The sequence below is a fragment of the Curcuma longa genome, unplaced genomic scaffold, assembly GCF_044706935.1.
Source record: "Curcuma longa cultivar G26 ecotype Majalengka, Jawa Barat unplaced genomic scaffold, ITB_CL_G26_1.1 contig_27788, whole genome shotgun sequence".
Classification (NCBI taxonomy): domain Eukaryota; kingdom Viridiplantae; phylum Streptophyta; class Magnoliopsida; order Zingiberales; family Zingiberaceae; genus Curcuma; species Curcuma longa.
Genome location: NW_027433519.1, coordinates 71,322 through 86,281, shown reverse-complemented (window position 1 = coordinate 86,281; position 14,960 = coordinate 71,322). Strand labels below are relative to the sequence as shown.

Here is a 14,960-nt window from a genome sequence, read left to right as displayed (position 1 = left end):
ACGCTTTGGTTTGGTGTAAATCACTGTTCCGGCAGCTCCAAAACTCCTGACAGAAAAACTACTTCAAAATTATCGAGCATTCTAGAAAAATCGGTTGATAGACCCAAACCACCTCAAATTGACATGGGACTAGGTCTTATGTGCTCGGATTGGTGTCCTGATTGTATTCGTGCCCTCAAATATCATTGCGATACATCATATCGAGAGCAGTGATTTTTTGAACACGTTTTAGGCACAAGAAATAATATTGGAAGCTCAATATAAATGATACGACGATGATGATCACTTATCCACACCATATTTGAGATCTTTGAGCTTTCCTCTTTCTTCGATACAAAATTTTTGATCAAAATTGGTTGTTGGAACAAATCATCTCGGATTGACATGGGACCAGGTCCTATGTGCTCGGGGTGGTGTCCTAATTGTATTGATGCCCTCAAATATCATTGTGATACACTATATTGAGAGCAACTATTTTTTGAACACGATTCGGATATGAAACATGATGTCAGAAGCTCAATATAAATGATACGACGATGATGATCACTCATCCACCCATATTTGAGATCCTTAAACTTCCCTCTTTTTTGCAACAAAATTTTTTATTTTAGAATTGCTAAGATCCATCAGACGATTTTGACCAAAATCAACTGATGAACCAAACCAACTCGGATTGACATAGGACTAGGTCCTATATGCTCGGGCTGGTGTCCAGATTGTATCCATGCCCTCAAACATCATTGTGATATACCATATCAAGAGCAATGATTTTTTGAACACGATTTATGCATGAGAAATAATGTTAGAAACTCAATATAAATGATACGACAATGATGATCTCTCATCCACACCATATTTGAGATCCTTAAGCTTTCCATTTTCTTACGATATAAATTTTTTTATTTTTAGAATTGCTAAAGTCCATCAACCATTTTGACTAAAATCGACTGATGGACCAAACCACCTCGGATTGACATAAAATCAGGTCTTATGTGCTCAGGTTGGTGTCCAGATTGTATCCATGCCCTCAAACATCATTATGATACACCATATCAATAGCAGCTATTTTTTTAACACGATTCAAGCACTTTTATAATCGTTTGATAAATATATCATTTTATTCAAATATGAAGATCAAAAATACTCATTTGATAAAATCTCAATAAGAATTCAACACCAACATAGATTAGATAAAATAATTACTATAAAATTATTTTATAACATACCAAATGTCAATTTACAAAAGAAATTATATGTGATTTCAAAAACAAGAAGAACAATTTAGAACATGTCAACATGAATGTCAAAATAATCCAATACAACAACACAACAAAACAATTTAGAACACAACAATTTTACAGAATCTAATAGCAATCCAATGCAAGAACAATTTAGAACAACACAACACAACAATTTTACACAATCCAATAACAATCCAATAAAAGAAAAACACATCAATTTTATACAATCCATAAAAAATCCAATACAATAATTTTTCACAATCCAATATAAGAACACAACAATCAATTCAATACAAGAACACAACAATCCAATACAAGAACAACACAACACAACACAGTTTACAAAACACAATAATTTTAAACAATCCAATAACAATTGAATACAAGAACGTACACAATACAAGATTTTACAATCCAATAATCCAATAATTTTAATTTCACACAATCACAACACCACACAACAATTTAAAATAATAACAATCAATATTAACAAGAATCTAGACTTAAAATTTATCATACAAAATAAGTAGATGAAGTAACAATTTACAACAAACATATATACAACATCATTTGATATACAATAAATACAAACATACTACAACACGTCAACAACAAGATTGATCCCTGATTCTAGTTTTAAGTTATAGAATTTGTCCCTAATGATTGATATCACAACCTCCAATCTAAATTTATGAATATCTTTTTGCATAAATTCCATATTCATATTGTACAAAAGATGTCTGATATATTGTATAACAAAGAAAGCACAGTCATTGCGACAGTATCACAAAATTAAAATATTAACAAAAATATAATGTTAATGTACCAATAAAATTTACTAATAATGTAATAATTTACTGACAATAATATTTGTCGAGAACAATCTACTTTAGTAGAGGTTTATTCGTCTAAAGAATGATAATCTTGTAATCCATCGTGCATTTCCTTTAGTCTATCACTAGGAAACATTTTAAATCTAGAGACCTGTGAGCATTGAAGAGACAAAAAAAATCATAAAAAGATATAGTAAGTGTGATAATGTTAGAAAATAAATTTTAAAAAATTAATACTAACCAGCTCTGCAAAATATTGATAATATTTATAGTTGTAGGACAACAAATGATAATGGTAGAACATTTTTACATCAATGTCCATAACCATTAAATCATAACGTGCACGATTAGTATTTATAGGTATAAAAATATACCTAACTTCTTAATCCGTCAAATTTGTTTTGATAATTTGATATAAAATTATTTTCCATAAATGTTCGTATGATGACTGCAAGATTCAATATATAATTGTAAATTAGTGTAATAATATTACAAACATAATAAAAAATTATAATATGAAGTCAAAATTTACCATGAATGCGATTGAACAATATATGAATTTATTATATGACCTACTAGACAAAGACACTTCCTTGAAGAGTAATGAAATATAAGCATCAATTACTTCCCTGAAGAGTAAATATGCTACCTAAGACACATATGAAGAAGACATTTATTGTCAATGAGTAATAGCCTTCCTCCCATAGAAACTCAAAAGTAGGTCAGTCCCCGGGGCCATGGTGCAACGGTAGGACATCCGGATTGTAACTCAGGGACCCGCGGTTCGATCCTTAGCTACGGCGTATTTGCAAGAATTTTCCTCCAAATGGGAAACGCAATCAAAGGATGCTGGGCATCTGGATTGATCGCCGTATGCGCTTCCCGATTTACCCTGGTGGTCGGTGGGAAACTTCTGTGGGACCGGGCCGACCACCCCCAGAGATGTGGCTACTGGGATTATCATTTTTTTTTTTCAAAAGTAGGTCATCTCAATTTTTGAAGGAATTTTATCAAGCAGACTATATCTTCTTCTCGTGTTTTCTTTTTTTGTTTCTTTGAATTTTCCTTTGAGATACTGTAAATAAACTCAACTCAATGTATTTAACAAAAGAAAAGGTCAAATTAAAGAAAATGCAATTAATAACAAACCTAAATATTACTACATAAATGTCAACTTACTCTAATAGCGTTCAATCTCATAGTGTTAATTTCTTTCTCCCTTCCTTTCCTTTTATTCTATGGGCCTTCTTCATCATCACTCTCATCGGCGACTAATATAGTTTTATCCTCTTTTTGCATATCATCCTCCCTAGACTTTATCTCCAAGTTACCCCCTTCACCCTCCTTTATTTCTCTCCTAGTCCTCTTCCTACATGAGACCAATGCTAGTCAATTAGGTGTATCTTTAGGAGTGACCCTAAGGTTATAGCGACTTTTGTCATGTCCTCTCCTCATCATATTGGTTCAAACAAGGTCAGGATAAGAATCTGAATCTTCTACAGGATGGCTAGTTGGATAAGAAAAACCTTCCCTTTTCAATATGGCAACTAATTCTTGATTAACTTTAACTAAACTTTCATTCTCGAGGGTAAGCTTTTGGATTTGTTTTTGCTTTTCAATGCAATGTGAACATCCAACTTCTTCCTCCGAGTCTATATGAAATCATGCAACCGATGTCTGACCCCGTTGTGGTGTAGACTTATATTCAATAAGAAGGGGGTCCCAAGTAAATAAACTTCCTCGGGTAGAGAAAATATCAATAATAATCTACAAAATTAATAATAATACATACTTAATTAAAAACCTTTAACTATATAACATGCATTTAACATGAATGGAAGTACACATAATAGTTACTTGGGTATATAAGACTCCTGCTAACTTAGCCTTTACTTTTTTTTTCTACGAGAATAAGTAGACCTCCACTTACTTATCCTCGAGGTTACGATGTTGCTTGTTAGTTGAATAGGGACATGCTCAAGAAACCAAGCATGTGTCATACTTCAACAATTAGATATTATTACATATTTATGAAATAAATTAACTAACTAATCAAAACTTATAGCATGTAGACTAGCAAATCCCTTCATATAAGGCGGTGAGATGATAGAGCTAGGAGTCTTCGATGCAAAAGCATCCTCAAATATTGAAAGTTGAGGAGTCATAATTATATATTACCTCTACTCAATTATAACTTCTTAGGTTTTCGAAATCATCAACAATATCTATAATCTGTAAAGGTAGTTTATATGTACTAGAAGAAAATAAAACAGAAGAAAAAATATATAAAATATCAAAACATATATCTGTATCTGAATCCACTCGAAGAGAATATGTCCTCAATAGGTTTTTCAATCTAGATCGATTTAGTTCTTTCTTTGTAAAAAATCTTTTGCATAATGCACTAGAAGCAATATTGGAATTCATTTGGACATGTCTACCTCTATCTAGGATTCCAAACAATAATGCTATATCTTTGGTTGTGAAGGCACAACCACGTTGGAGAATTTGAACATTTTTGCTTTCAAATCCTAATTCTCAAATATGTTCACCAGTAATCCCTTAAGATGTCGAAATTTCTAATATGATGAGGAATGACGCAAATGGACTACTCCTTATAACACTAATGTGTTTTTCATGAAGAACAACTCCTGAATGGCGTTTTCTCTTTGCCTTTCCCTTTATGGAAGTTTCATAACAAAATTCTATAAAATATCCTAACTTACTCATCCAATATAACTTTTCCTCCAAAATTGATAATTGGATCTCACTTGCAAAACTAGATGTAATTTTTTAAATTTCCTGCCGTATGACAAAAAAACAATCAAGCTTGGTAAAATTCAATCAAATATCTTTTGTAAAACTAAGTTAAACTAAATTTACTCACTACAACAATTAGGGAATTACAATGAATGAAAAAATACAGAACATATAATCCAAAAAATATTAAATTTGGAGATAAGTTAAACTAAGTTGATGGACTAAGCAAAACTACACGATGAGATCTATACGCACATAAGGGGTAGGTTAGAGATGATATAACCTATTTAGATTAAGAGATCCTTATCACATTGTAGGTAGGAAGTATGACATAGAAGAAACAAAATATGCTATTTAAATTAAATATGCTTTAGGCAATTCATCTGGATAGTATAGTATTAACGTAGTTAAATATAATATATCACAACTGAATATGCATATGTTAGATGACTGTACAAATCCAATCAATGGTAAACAACTAAAATATAAATGAAGCTAGCTGAAGTAGCTAATGACGGTGCTTAAGACAATTCAATCACATAATTTTCGTAAAACTAAGTTCGTGAACTAAGTAAAACTAACTTAAATTCAATTATAATGAGGGTATTAAAATAAATGACAATTTTAAAAACACAAATCGCTGGAAAAAAAAAACCTATAATCTACAACTAAGTTAACTTTCATTTGACTTAAAGCTTCTATCTTCAGTTAAGATGGTTCGATTTCAGCTTTAAGATTAACTCAAATACTTATTAATCCTATAGTTCTGATATACTCAACTTGTTTACCTTAAAAAATAATTGAATAGCTATTAAAATCTCAATTGAATTAAATATCTAAACTGATCATACTTCAATAATAATACCATTATGAATAAAATGCCAGGTAACTAATGAGAGTATTGATTCAATCTTCCATGAGTTTAGCCATGGCAGCAGCAGATCACAAGATAGACTTTGGATAAGAACAAATGCTCTTTTTTTACTTTATAATTTAAAGTCTAATTTATTTTACCAAGTCAGTCCACTTTAGATCGACTTAAGCATAAAATATCCTTTCTAGAAAATAATAAAATATACATTTGGCATTGTGAATCATTTAATATTTATAAAATTAACATTGACAAAGACTCAGACAAGCTGATCAAGACAGTATCTGGATCGATTCCACCAAAACTATATTGACCCAAGCAGCACAATATTGAACAGCAGTCAACAAGCTACTATGACAAACTATAACTTTTGGAAAATAGAAGCTCGATTTAATGTGTTCCATGCAAAATTATAATAAGAGAAAGAAGCCAAAATCTTGTTATTTAGTTTGCAGTGAACAAGACTGACTATTAGGAGAATCTCCTACAGATCAATGTGATAACCTAATCAGGACTGAACTTCATGGTAGAAGTGACGAGAGACACCACTAAACTAATGGCTCACTCGTCCTCCTGGCTGCGAAGCCTTGCTAGCTTGTTGGTCACAACGATATCGAGTTGTGCAGCTCGTTCAACGATCAACTTGCGCTTCTTAGTTGAAACAGCGTGCCCAATTTCAGCACAGTAGGTCCTGATACAAGTTAAGAAATAAATTTGTGAGACGGGAATGTATGCATTTTGGATGCAAGTCACTGCAGTAAATTTTGAAACCGAGTGTACCTGTTGTGCATCATTAGCAATTCCAAATCAGCAACATTATGTACCACAAACTTCTTAAATCTGTTGGGAAGGTAGTGGCGTGTCTTCTTGTCAGAGCCATAACCAATATTGGGCATCAAGGTGCAGCCCTTGAACTTCCTTCTCACACGAGAATCAATTCCCTTGGGTCTGCGCCAATTTGGCTACCACCAAGACAATTCAAAAACCAAAAAAATACAATCAATAAAAGCATGCTCTAGTGAAAATAACTGGTAATGATAATAATAAAAACTATGATATCAAATGAAAAAGCTTAATAGAATGATACATACAAACTGGAGAGAGACTATAATTTAAGGATTTCTAGTGTAGGGTTATGCAATATAAACCCATACAAGTATCACTCAAAGAAAGAGCTATTATATCAACAACAAAAGAACAAGTATCTGATGCAGAAACATGAAAATCCTGAGAGAGAAAGGGGGAAATTGGTTCCAGATTTTGCATTTTGTGGCAGGTTAGGGAGACATGATGAATTATGGGTACTTTTGGTAGATGGGAATTGGAATAGAATAGAGATAAGAATGGAAATGAAATGGAATGAGAAGAGAAATGATCAAATTTCATTTCTTTGTTTGTTTGTAATAAGGCAACTGTATTGCTATTACAATGCTTATTCTATGTTTGACTCATTTAATTCACCTAATTCTTCTAGACAATGACTTGCTTGATCTGTTTGATTTGTTTGATCTGTCCTGTCCGCCCAATACACCCAACTCGATCAATCCACCCAACCTTTGATGACTAAGTCAATTCGCTTGTGTCATCCTACCTGACCAACCTGAATAATCCAATTCATCTGCTAGATCCACACTGCCCAACAAATTTGGCCAGCCCACACCACCTAACTCAACCTACTCAACAATCTGATAGGCCAACCCCACCAGATCAACCTGCAAAGCCCAACTCGTCCGCCCAATGTCTTCTGTGCAACAGACTTGACCCTGTTGGTCCATAGAACATGCTTGACTCATCTTGTCCAACCAGCTTAACTGGTCTGTTCAACACATGCCTCCTGGTTGGTCTGGTCTGCCCTAAACATCCTGCCAACCCACTCAAGTGATCCAATCCACCCAACACAGTTCCACCAAACATGTTCAGCTCATCAAGTTTAACCGATATGCCAAGCTTGACCACGTGCCTGGTATATCCACCTCATTCAGCCCACCCCGTTCAAACTTCCCAACTCTCCCAGTTTAGTCATGCATTTATCTCTATTTTGTTTTGAAATGATAACTAATTAAGTATTGTTATATTTAAATAGAGGTGGAATTAAATTTTCTATCTCATAAACCATGGAATGGATGAAAAAGATGAGTGATTCCTTGGAATACATCATTCCTTCAAATTGTTTAAACAAACATTAGAATAGAATTATAAAGGGATCAAAGCATTCACCCTACCAAATGCACCATAAGATCCTGAAGCACATAATAACATATCCTCACACTAGTCCTTACCCTTGACTGGCAAAACAAACTTTAAAATAGTTATCTATGGGCAAACAAAACAATTACACTATTTTCTAAAACTTTGAGCAAAGTAATAAAAAGAATTAAGAAATGAACGGACTGTTGAACAGATCAAGAACAAACTACAAGTCTATTGGGATAGTGATTGATTGGAAAGAAAAAAATATATGATTCATATTTGTTAAATGTGAATTATATACATCTCCGAGAAAGAACAACCTCCCTTCAAACATGAAAGGAACATGCATGTTTTAGTGATACACTTTGGCAATTGAGAGGCATGGGGGTCAAAATCCTACACAAAATTTTACTTTTGTTCTAAGTAGAGCAATTGAGAAACTACTGTCATGGTCAAATATCAATTATAAATAGATATGAATTTTTGACAACCAATTTCATCATTATGTGCGAACTAATCTAATAGACCAACCTTCCTGCATTTAGAGATGCTGATACAAATGGAAGCGAAAACAAAAAAATGTATTTAAGCAATTGCATCTGTCTAAAAATACTTACTGGTTGAAAGTTTTGTAGTAAAATAAGCAATGCCGAGCTTGGCATAAAGTTGTTTCTAAAACAGTCTTACCTTCACGCATATCTTGCGGTCGCTCTGAGGCCTCTTGAACTTCTTCACGCGCTTCTTCACAATCTTCTTCGTGAGCAGAGGGACCGCCATTCCTGGTTCGCATAAAAAGTAAAAACAAAAAACAAAAAAAATTAGCTTCCTTCAACTAAGATCTAGCAATCACCTTTAAACCGCATAAAACTCCATCCACTCAAACACTCAACAATGCCATGATATATCGTCATAGATATCAAGGACGGAACAAATTACCTCCTACGTAATAGGATACCACCAGATAGAGCAAAAAGCTGCACAACAGAAGAGAAGAAAAATCAAGTAGATGAGGTACGGCGTCAAAAACGTTCTCTAAAAGCGAATTTAAGAAACCAATTGCAGCAGCTCACCTCGGCGTCCCTGTGCACCGCCGCCGTCCCCAGAGTCCGACTGTAACCCTAAGACGGGAAATTATATTTATAGGATAGGATTGGTTTGGGTATCGGCTCACATCAGGACCGTCCAATTGGGATGAACGCGATGGTCGACACGTGGTAATAAGCGTTTTTACTTTCTTTGGCATAAGAGGAGAGAAATAGAGTGGAAGTCGTAGAGCAAGGCCGTCTTTCCTTAGAAAATAAATGATTTCTTATGTTTTGACTTGTGGTCCAAAGTCAAATGGACGTTCGTTATTTTTGTTATCATTAAAAAAACATATTTGATTCTATTTTTCATCTTACAAATATTTTTATACTACTAACTTTTAACAATTTATAAGGCACTTACTCAAATTTTAGCAAACACTTTAAACACACACGCCACTTTATATTTTACCAAATATCATAAAATTCATATTGTTGCACTTCCAGTGAATCTATCATTTTTAAAAAAAAATTAAGTTCTTTATATATATATATAAGATAGAGGTGTCTTGAATTTCATCGGAGTAATTTTGAAAGTAGATGATCTACTCGAGTAGTTTTATTAAAATATGAAAATGTAACAAAAATTAAGTTATGCAACGCAATGATAAACACTTCAGTAAAAAAGGTGGAATGGATTACCACCCCAGCTTTGGTCCTACATGATCGATCTCATGATAAATCTCAGTCAGTTTCATGGACTCAATCCCTGGGGGTGGTCGACCCGGTCCCACGGAAGTTTCCCACCGACCACCAGGGTAAATCGAGAAGTAATACACGATCGATCTCATGACTATATGTGAGGAGGTAAATCAAAAAGTTACAGTTGATCACGATGGAGAAGGATATTAAAGCTAAATTAATAAAATATTCCTAATAATAAATGCTCTAATTGCTCGGTGTAATATAATATTATTAGTAATATTTAGCTTAATCAAATATTTTTATCCTATTAATTATTATTTTCACTAATTTTTATTTTAAAGATTTAACTTTATAATTATAATCAATTTGTTTTAATTTTATATTTGTCTTATTTCATTGTCTAGGATATATTTAGTTATCTTTAACAATTCATATTTTTTCAACCTTTATTGTAATTTGATATTTATATTTATTCTTTATTTTTTCTATTTAAAATTTTAATTTGCATTATTTTTAAATGTGATCCTTATCTATTATTTTAATATCAAGTATTTTAAATTTAATATTCACAAGATTAATTAAATAAATAAATTCAAACAAGCTTAAACTAAAGAGAACGATAACATTCTAACAATCTCAACAACTTAATTAATTTTCAACAACACAAGGTTTTTGACTTGACACCTTTACATGTCTACTATCCAATGGTTAACGACGTTGGCAAATGACATCATTTGCAACTTCAGCCCTAATGCTCTTATCATAAGCCACAAAAGGATGGTCAAAATATGGAACAAATCTCTCATAAGCAACATTTTCAAAAATCTTAATGATGTTGAGGCCGATAATCTCGGCTAAAATGCTATTATTTACTCAGTTGGAAAACCCAACAGAAAAAATGTATACAAAACAGACGTACCTTTTTAGAAACCTCATATTTAACTCTACATTCAGCTTCAGGCATTCACAATTTCTGTACCTCTGCGAGGTAAAACAACCACAGCTCATTCATGGAAATTCTGTTTTCTGACTTTATAGCAAAAATAAAGCCGATGAGCCCATAAATTTAGTGCTCGAGTGACGTTTGAAGCTCTGGCTGACAAGGTGTCGAGCACTTCTTCCACAGTTGGAACTATATGTTGAAAATATGAATGGAAACAATGAAATGAAGGATGGAGAAGACCCTCATATGGAGGACTTTAGTCCCACATTGATAGTTGATGGGCAACTTGGTTGATTTATATTGTATCACAAGTATTAGTATTGTGAACAAATGCAAGGGGAGAGGTTCTCTTTCACATGTGGGTGCGCAGGGGGTGTAAGCGTGACCTGCACGCGTCGAATGTCGGACCGGTCAGGGCAGAATTTACCCAAACGGATCAACCAACATTTTGCATCCTGTTTCATTTTTGTAACGGATGAGTTAATGACTTATCCAATTAATGGGAGTAGAGCATTCTCGATCCCTCTCTTCTTTTTCCCTCTGCTTTTCCCACTGATAGCTTTTGGGTGTAATCGATTCGTCGGTAACGAACTGTGCTTGATCGTCTTGCTGATTTTGTCGTTGTATCCTAGGAAACAGACGCCCGTCTTTACCTCTAAGCACCGCTGGAGGGGACAAATCTGTTTTAAGGAAACTGCGTTGAACGCAGGTCTCGACCACTCGCCACTTGGCTCTCGGCAGTCGGGCACTCGACCACTCAGCTCTCGGCGTCCCGACAGTCGCCACTCGATTCTCGGCCTCTTGGCACTCGGCGTCCCGGCAGTCACCACTCAGCTCTCGGCCTCTCGGCACTCGGCGTCCCGGCAGTCGCCACTCGGCTCTCAGCCTCTCGGCACTCGGCATCCCGGCAGTCGCCACTCGGCTCTCGGCACTCGGCGTCCCGGCAGTCGCCACTCGGCTCTCAGCCTCTCGGCACTCGGCGTCCCGGCAGTCGCCACTCGACTTTCGGCCTCTCGGCTCTCGGTAGTCGAGCACTCGGCTACTTGGCCACTCGGCTCGACAACTCGGCGACTTGTCTTGACAGTCAGCCATTCGGCTCGATAACTCGGCTCTCGGCAGTCGGCAGTCGGCTCTCGGCTCGGCAGTCGGCTCTCGGCTTGACACTCGACAGTCAACCACTCGGCACTCGGCTCTCGCCACTCGGCACTCGGCACTCGGCATTCGGCCACTCAGTACTCGGCACTCGGCTTGGCAACTCGGCCACTCTGCTCGGTAGTCGGTGACTCGGCCACATTGCTCTCTCCGGCAAAGATTGACAATACTATAGACATAAGATAGAAGATGTGAGATACATTTCTTTTTGTGAAGCCATTACCTAAGATGATTCAGCCCATCGCTTGCGCATCCGAGCTCCCCAAGATAAGTTGCCGTCAGAATCATTCTTGCTCCTCTGTTTTAACTTTGCAAGCTGATCCAGCCACTGACTTCTCCAACCAGATAAGTCATCCACTTTCTGCCCGGGAGAAAAGAGTAATTCAGAAACTAAGACAAGGAAAATAGGTGTGATCTACTCAACGAATCTAGTATCCAAAGGAACTTACAGAAAATTTTTGCATATAGATATAGATGAGCGAGATTGGAAGTGTATTTCAAGAATATTCTCAAGTTTGTAGGAGCAACAAAATGATCATTCAGAGAAGAAAGCAGTAATAGGCTAAAATCTCAAAATATTCATGTATAGATTGGAAAGTGGAAACATCTTGTTCATGGGGCTTAACCATAAGATTTACAGGTGCAAGAAAACAATATTTCTCGTGACTCTAAACTTAGAGTTATATTGCCTGCGAGATTGGTAGTATTGTAGTATTCAAAAAATTGAAGATGCTCAACAACAGTTACAGAAAGAAAACTCAGCACATGTTAAGTACCAAGTATTGTAGAACTTTGATTGAGAAATCCACATATCAAATCGTGACAAAAGAAACTTTCCCACCCACAAACCCTACAACATTAGATGAAGGTAACGAGGATAGCACTTCTGAACTCATACCTTGGAAACAAGAACCCAAATCAATGATAACGAGTATGATTTTTAAAAAAAAATTCAAATGTTCAAGATCCTGTAGCAATAATCATAAACAGGAAAATCCTAGGAGGAGATTTAGATGATTCCAACAAACTTTTTATCTTCATGGAAGCCTTTCGGCAATCAAGCATGACAGAATTTTCATGGATTATAGAAGAAAATTCCAATATCAGATGGGAGAAGAAACGATAAGACAAACTAAGTTTCAATGCTATTTAAAGGTTCCAACTTTACCAAACACCATTCAATCTACGCATTCAATTTCATTAACCAAAACTCGGATATTAATATTTCGAAAGGAAAAGTAAAGTAGAGCCCATCGATCGTACCTCATCGAGCCGCCGCCCGGAGAACAGGACGGCCACTCCGCTTCTCAGATGGTTGTCGTAGAGCGCGCGGCGGTCCGGGTCGGAGAGAATCTCGTAGGCCTCGTGGACCTCGATAAACCGTTGGGTGTACTCCGCCGCCAGATCCGGCGGGGAGACGTCCGGGTGGTACTTCAGCGCCAACTCCCTGTACGCCTTCTTGACATCTCCAGAGCTCCCGCTCGCCGGCACGCCGAGAAGATCGTAGAGCGTCCCGTCGCTCCTGGCGGCCGCGCGGGTCCGGGATGAAGGCGAGCGGAGAGAAGGCGGAGCGCGGCCGCCCCATAGCAGGGCAACGCGGCGGGGATTACTACCGCTGGCGGCGGCGCCGGAGGTCGCCGTGGGAGACGAAAGGGGTCGAACAAAATTTGGGGCAGCAATCGCGGCGTTCATCGCTTTAGCTCGTGCGCTAATTTGCGACGAGCAGAAGGTGGTATTTATAGGCGAAGGACAGCAAGCCTCTGGATTGAACAACAAGGCACAATTTCAGTTTTTACCCCTCGTTTTTTGAGCCGTTTCCAAAAAGACCCTCTGAGTTTTAATTTTCATTTATTATTGAAATATTATTATCCTAAATTTTCTGTTATATCAAGGCAAATCACCCATTCAAAATATTATTCTTTAGACTAGGGTTAGGTTTATTATTATTAGAAATTAGTAATTTTTTATTTTAAAATCTTATCCTTTGGAATAGGTGAATAGATTTATTAATAATAATAAATTGACAAGGTACTTTTACATATCAAGGCTGAGTTTTTCATAACTACACCCTTCTAAATTCCAACTATTCCAAGGCATTCATTATTATCATTCCCTTGCACCTTTGTTTTAATTCTATTATGATCATCATATTGTCATCGTAAGATCATTATGTCGTCTACTATAACATGACGACAGAGGATCTCAACCTGACCTAAATTGGATCATAGAATTTGAAGCTAAGTTTGAGGGAAAAATTGAGGGACTTGAAGCATCTATAACATCCCTTATCATGGTAGTAAATGAATTGAAGAATTGCTTTGACGAAGAGATCAAGATGAAATCCTCTCATATATGTGGGAATAATTCATTTTGTTATTCATCCACCAAGCGGGATAAAAGGATGGTAGAAAGAATAGAAATAAATTAGTTATTTATTAAATTTTGATTTGATTCAATGATAAGAGTTAGACGAAGATATACAACTAGTAGACGTTGAACAAATATATATTTTTGCATCAGCCTTTAGAGGGACTCATTCAAAACTTATTCGAACGATTACTCAACAAAAACAAAATAAAGCTTTGGCTTCCTCACATTTATCGTGAATCTATGTTAGTGCCGTATTGGTATATATAATCTTCTATGATAGATAGTAAGTATTGAAGAATGTGAACATAAAATTTTATTGAATTTGAAAGAAATTATATTGAAAAGTAATGTACAGGGAATTGACCTAACCAGTCAAGATATCATCTCGTCAATGTCCGTGGAAAAGTTGCATTTAATATCCCATTAATTTAGTATAAATAATTATGTAGCTTGTTCAGACTATAGAATCTAAACATTATAATACAAGTAATCAATTTATTAAAACTAATTTAGTCACGTGACCCTTTTCAGAGCATAGAGCCCCATTATCCCCCTCTAGTTTCATGAATTATTTATATTTGATATCTTTTTGTCAGGGCTTTGTCCTTGTCATCCAACGCTATACGACTACTAATGAATCCAAAACAAAAGGCAAGAAACAAGAAAGAAACACTCTTTAATCATCTTACTTTCTGATCAAAACGATACATTTTTTTTCCTTTTATTAAATAAAATTTCACATTCATAAGGCTTTATCAAATCCATACATTTTTTTAACATCTTCCTAAGTTAACTACATATTAGAACAGCAGGGGTCTTACGGCTAATCACTTCAAAATTTAGTTCAGAGTTGAGGATTAAAGCTTTCTGAAT

General features: G+C 35.7%; 2 protein-coding genes across 2 annotated transcripts; both read right to left on the bottom strand.

Annotated features, from left to right (window-relative positions):
* Positions 1-6,073: 6,073 nt before the first annotated feature.
* Positions 6,074-9,002, bottom strand: LOC141819107 (large ribosomal subunit protein eL32z-like). The gene is made up of 5 exons (XM_074706472.1): positions 8,966-9,002; positions 8,832-8,869; positions 8,583-8,674; positions 6,486-6,667; positions 6,074-6,396 (listed from the first exon to the last, which is right to left on the bottom strand). The coding sequence occupies exons 3-5, from the start codon at positions 8,670-8,672 to the stop codon at positions 6,267-6,269; spliced, it is 402 nt and encodes a 133-aa protein (XP_074562573.1). The 5' UTR covers positions 8,673-8,674; positions 8,832-8,869; positions 8,966-9,002; the 3' UTR covers positions 6,074-6,266.
* Positions 9,003-11,940: 2,938 nt separating this feature from the next.
* On the bottom strand, positions 11,941-13,409 carry LOC141819101 (chaperone protein dnaJ 20, chloroplastic-like). Its single transcript, XM_074706467.1, has 2 exons — positions 12,981-13,409; positions 11,941-12,078 (listed from the first exon to the last, which is right to left on the bottom strand). The coding sequence occupies exons 1-2, from the start codon at positions 13,407-13,409 to the stop codon at positions 11,941-11,943; spliced, it is 567 nt and encodes a 188-aa protein (XP_074562568.1).
* Between the last annotated feature and the right edge of the window lie 1,551 nt (positions 13,410-14,960).

What these genes read in the sequence shown, in the direction of transcription:
- LOC141819107 (XM_074706472.1), bottom strand. Translation starts at nt 8,672, where the DNA reads ATGGCGGTCCCTCTGCTCACGAAGAAGATTGTGAAGAAGCGCGTGAAG. An exon ending in ACCGCAAGATATGCGTGAAG is followed by an intron (nt 6,668 to 8,582) that starts GTAAGACTGTTT and finishes TCTTGGTGGTAG; the next exon opens with CCAAATTGGCGCAGACCCAA. An exon ending in TTGCTAATGATGCACAACAG is followed by an intron (nt 6,397 to 6,485) that starts GTACACTCGGTT and finishes AACTTGTATCAG; the next exon opens with GACCTACTGTGCTGAAATTG.
- LOC141819101 (XM_074706467.1), bottom strand. Translation starts at nt 13,409, where the DNA reads ATGAACGCCGCGATTGCTGCCCCAAATTTTGTTCGACCCCTTTCGTCT. An exon ending in CCGGGCGGCGGCTCGATGAG is followed by an intron (nt 12,079 to 12,980) that starts GTACGATCGATG and finishes TCTCCCGGGCAG; the next exon opens with AAAGTGGATGACTTATCTGG.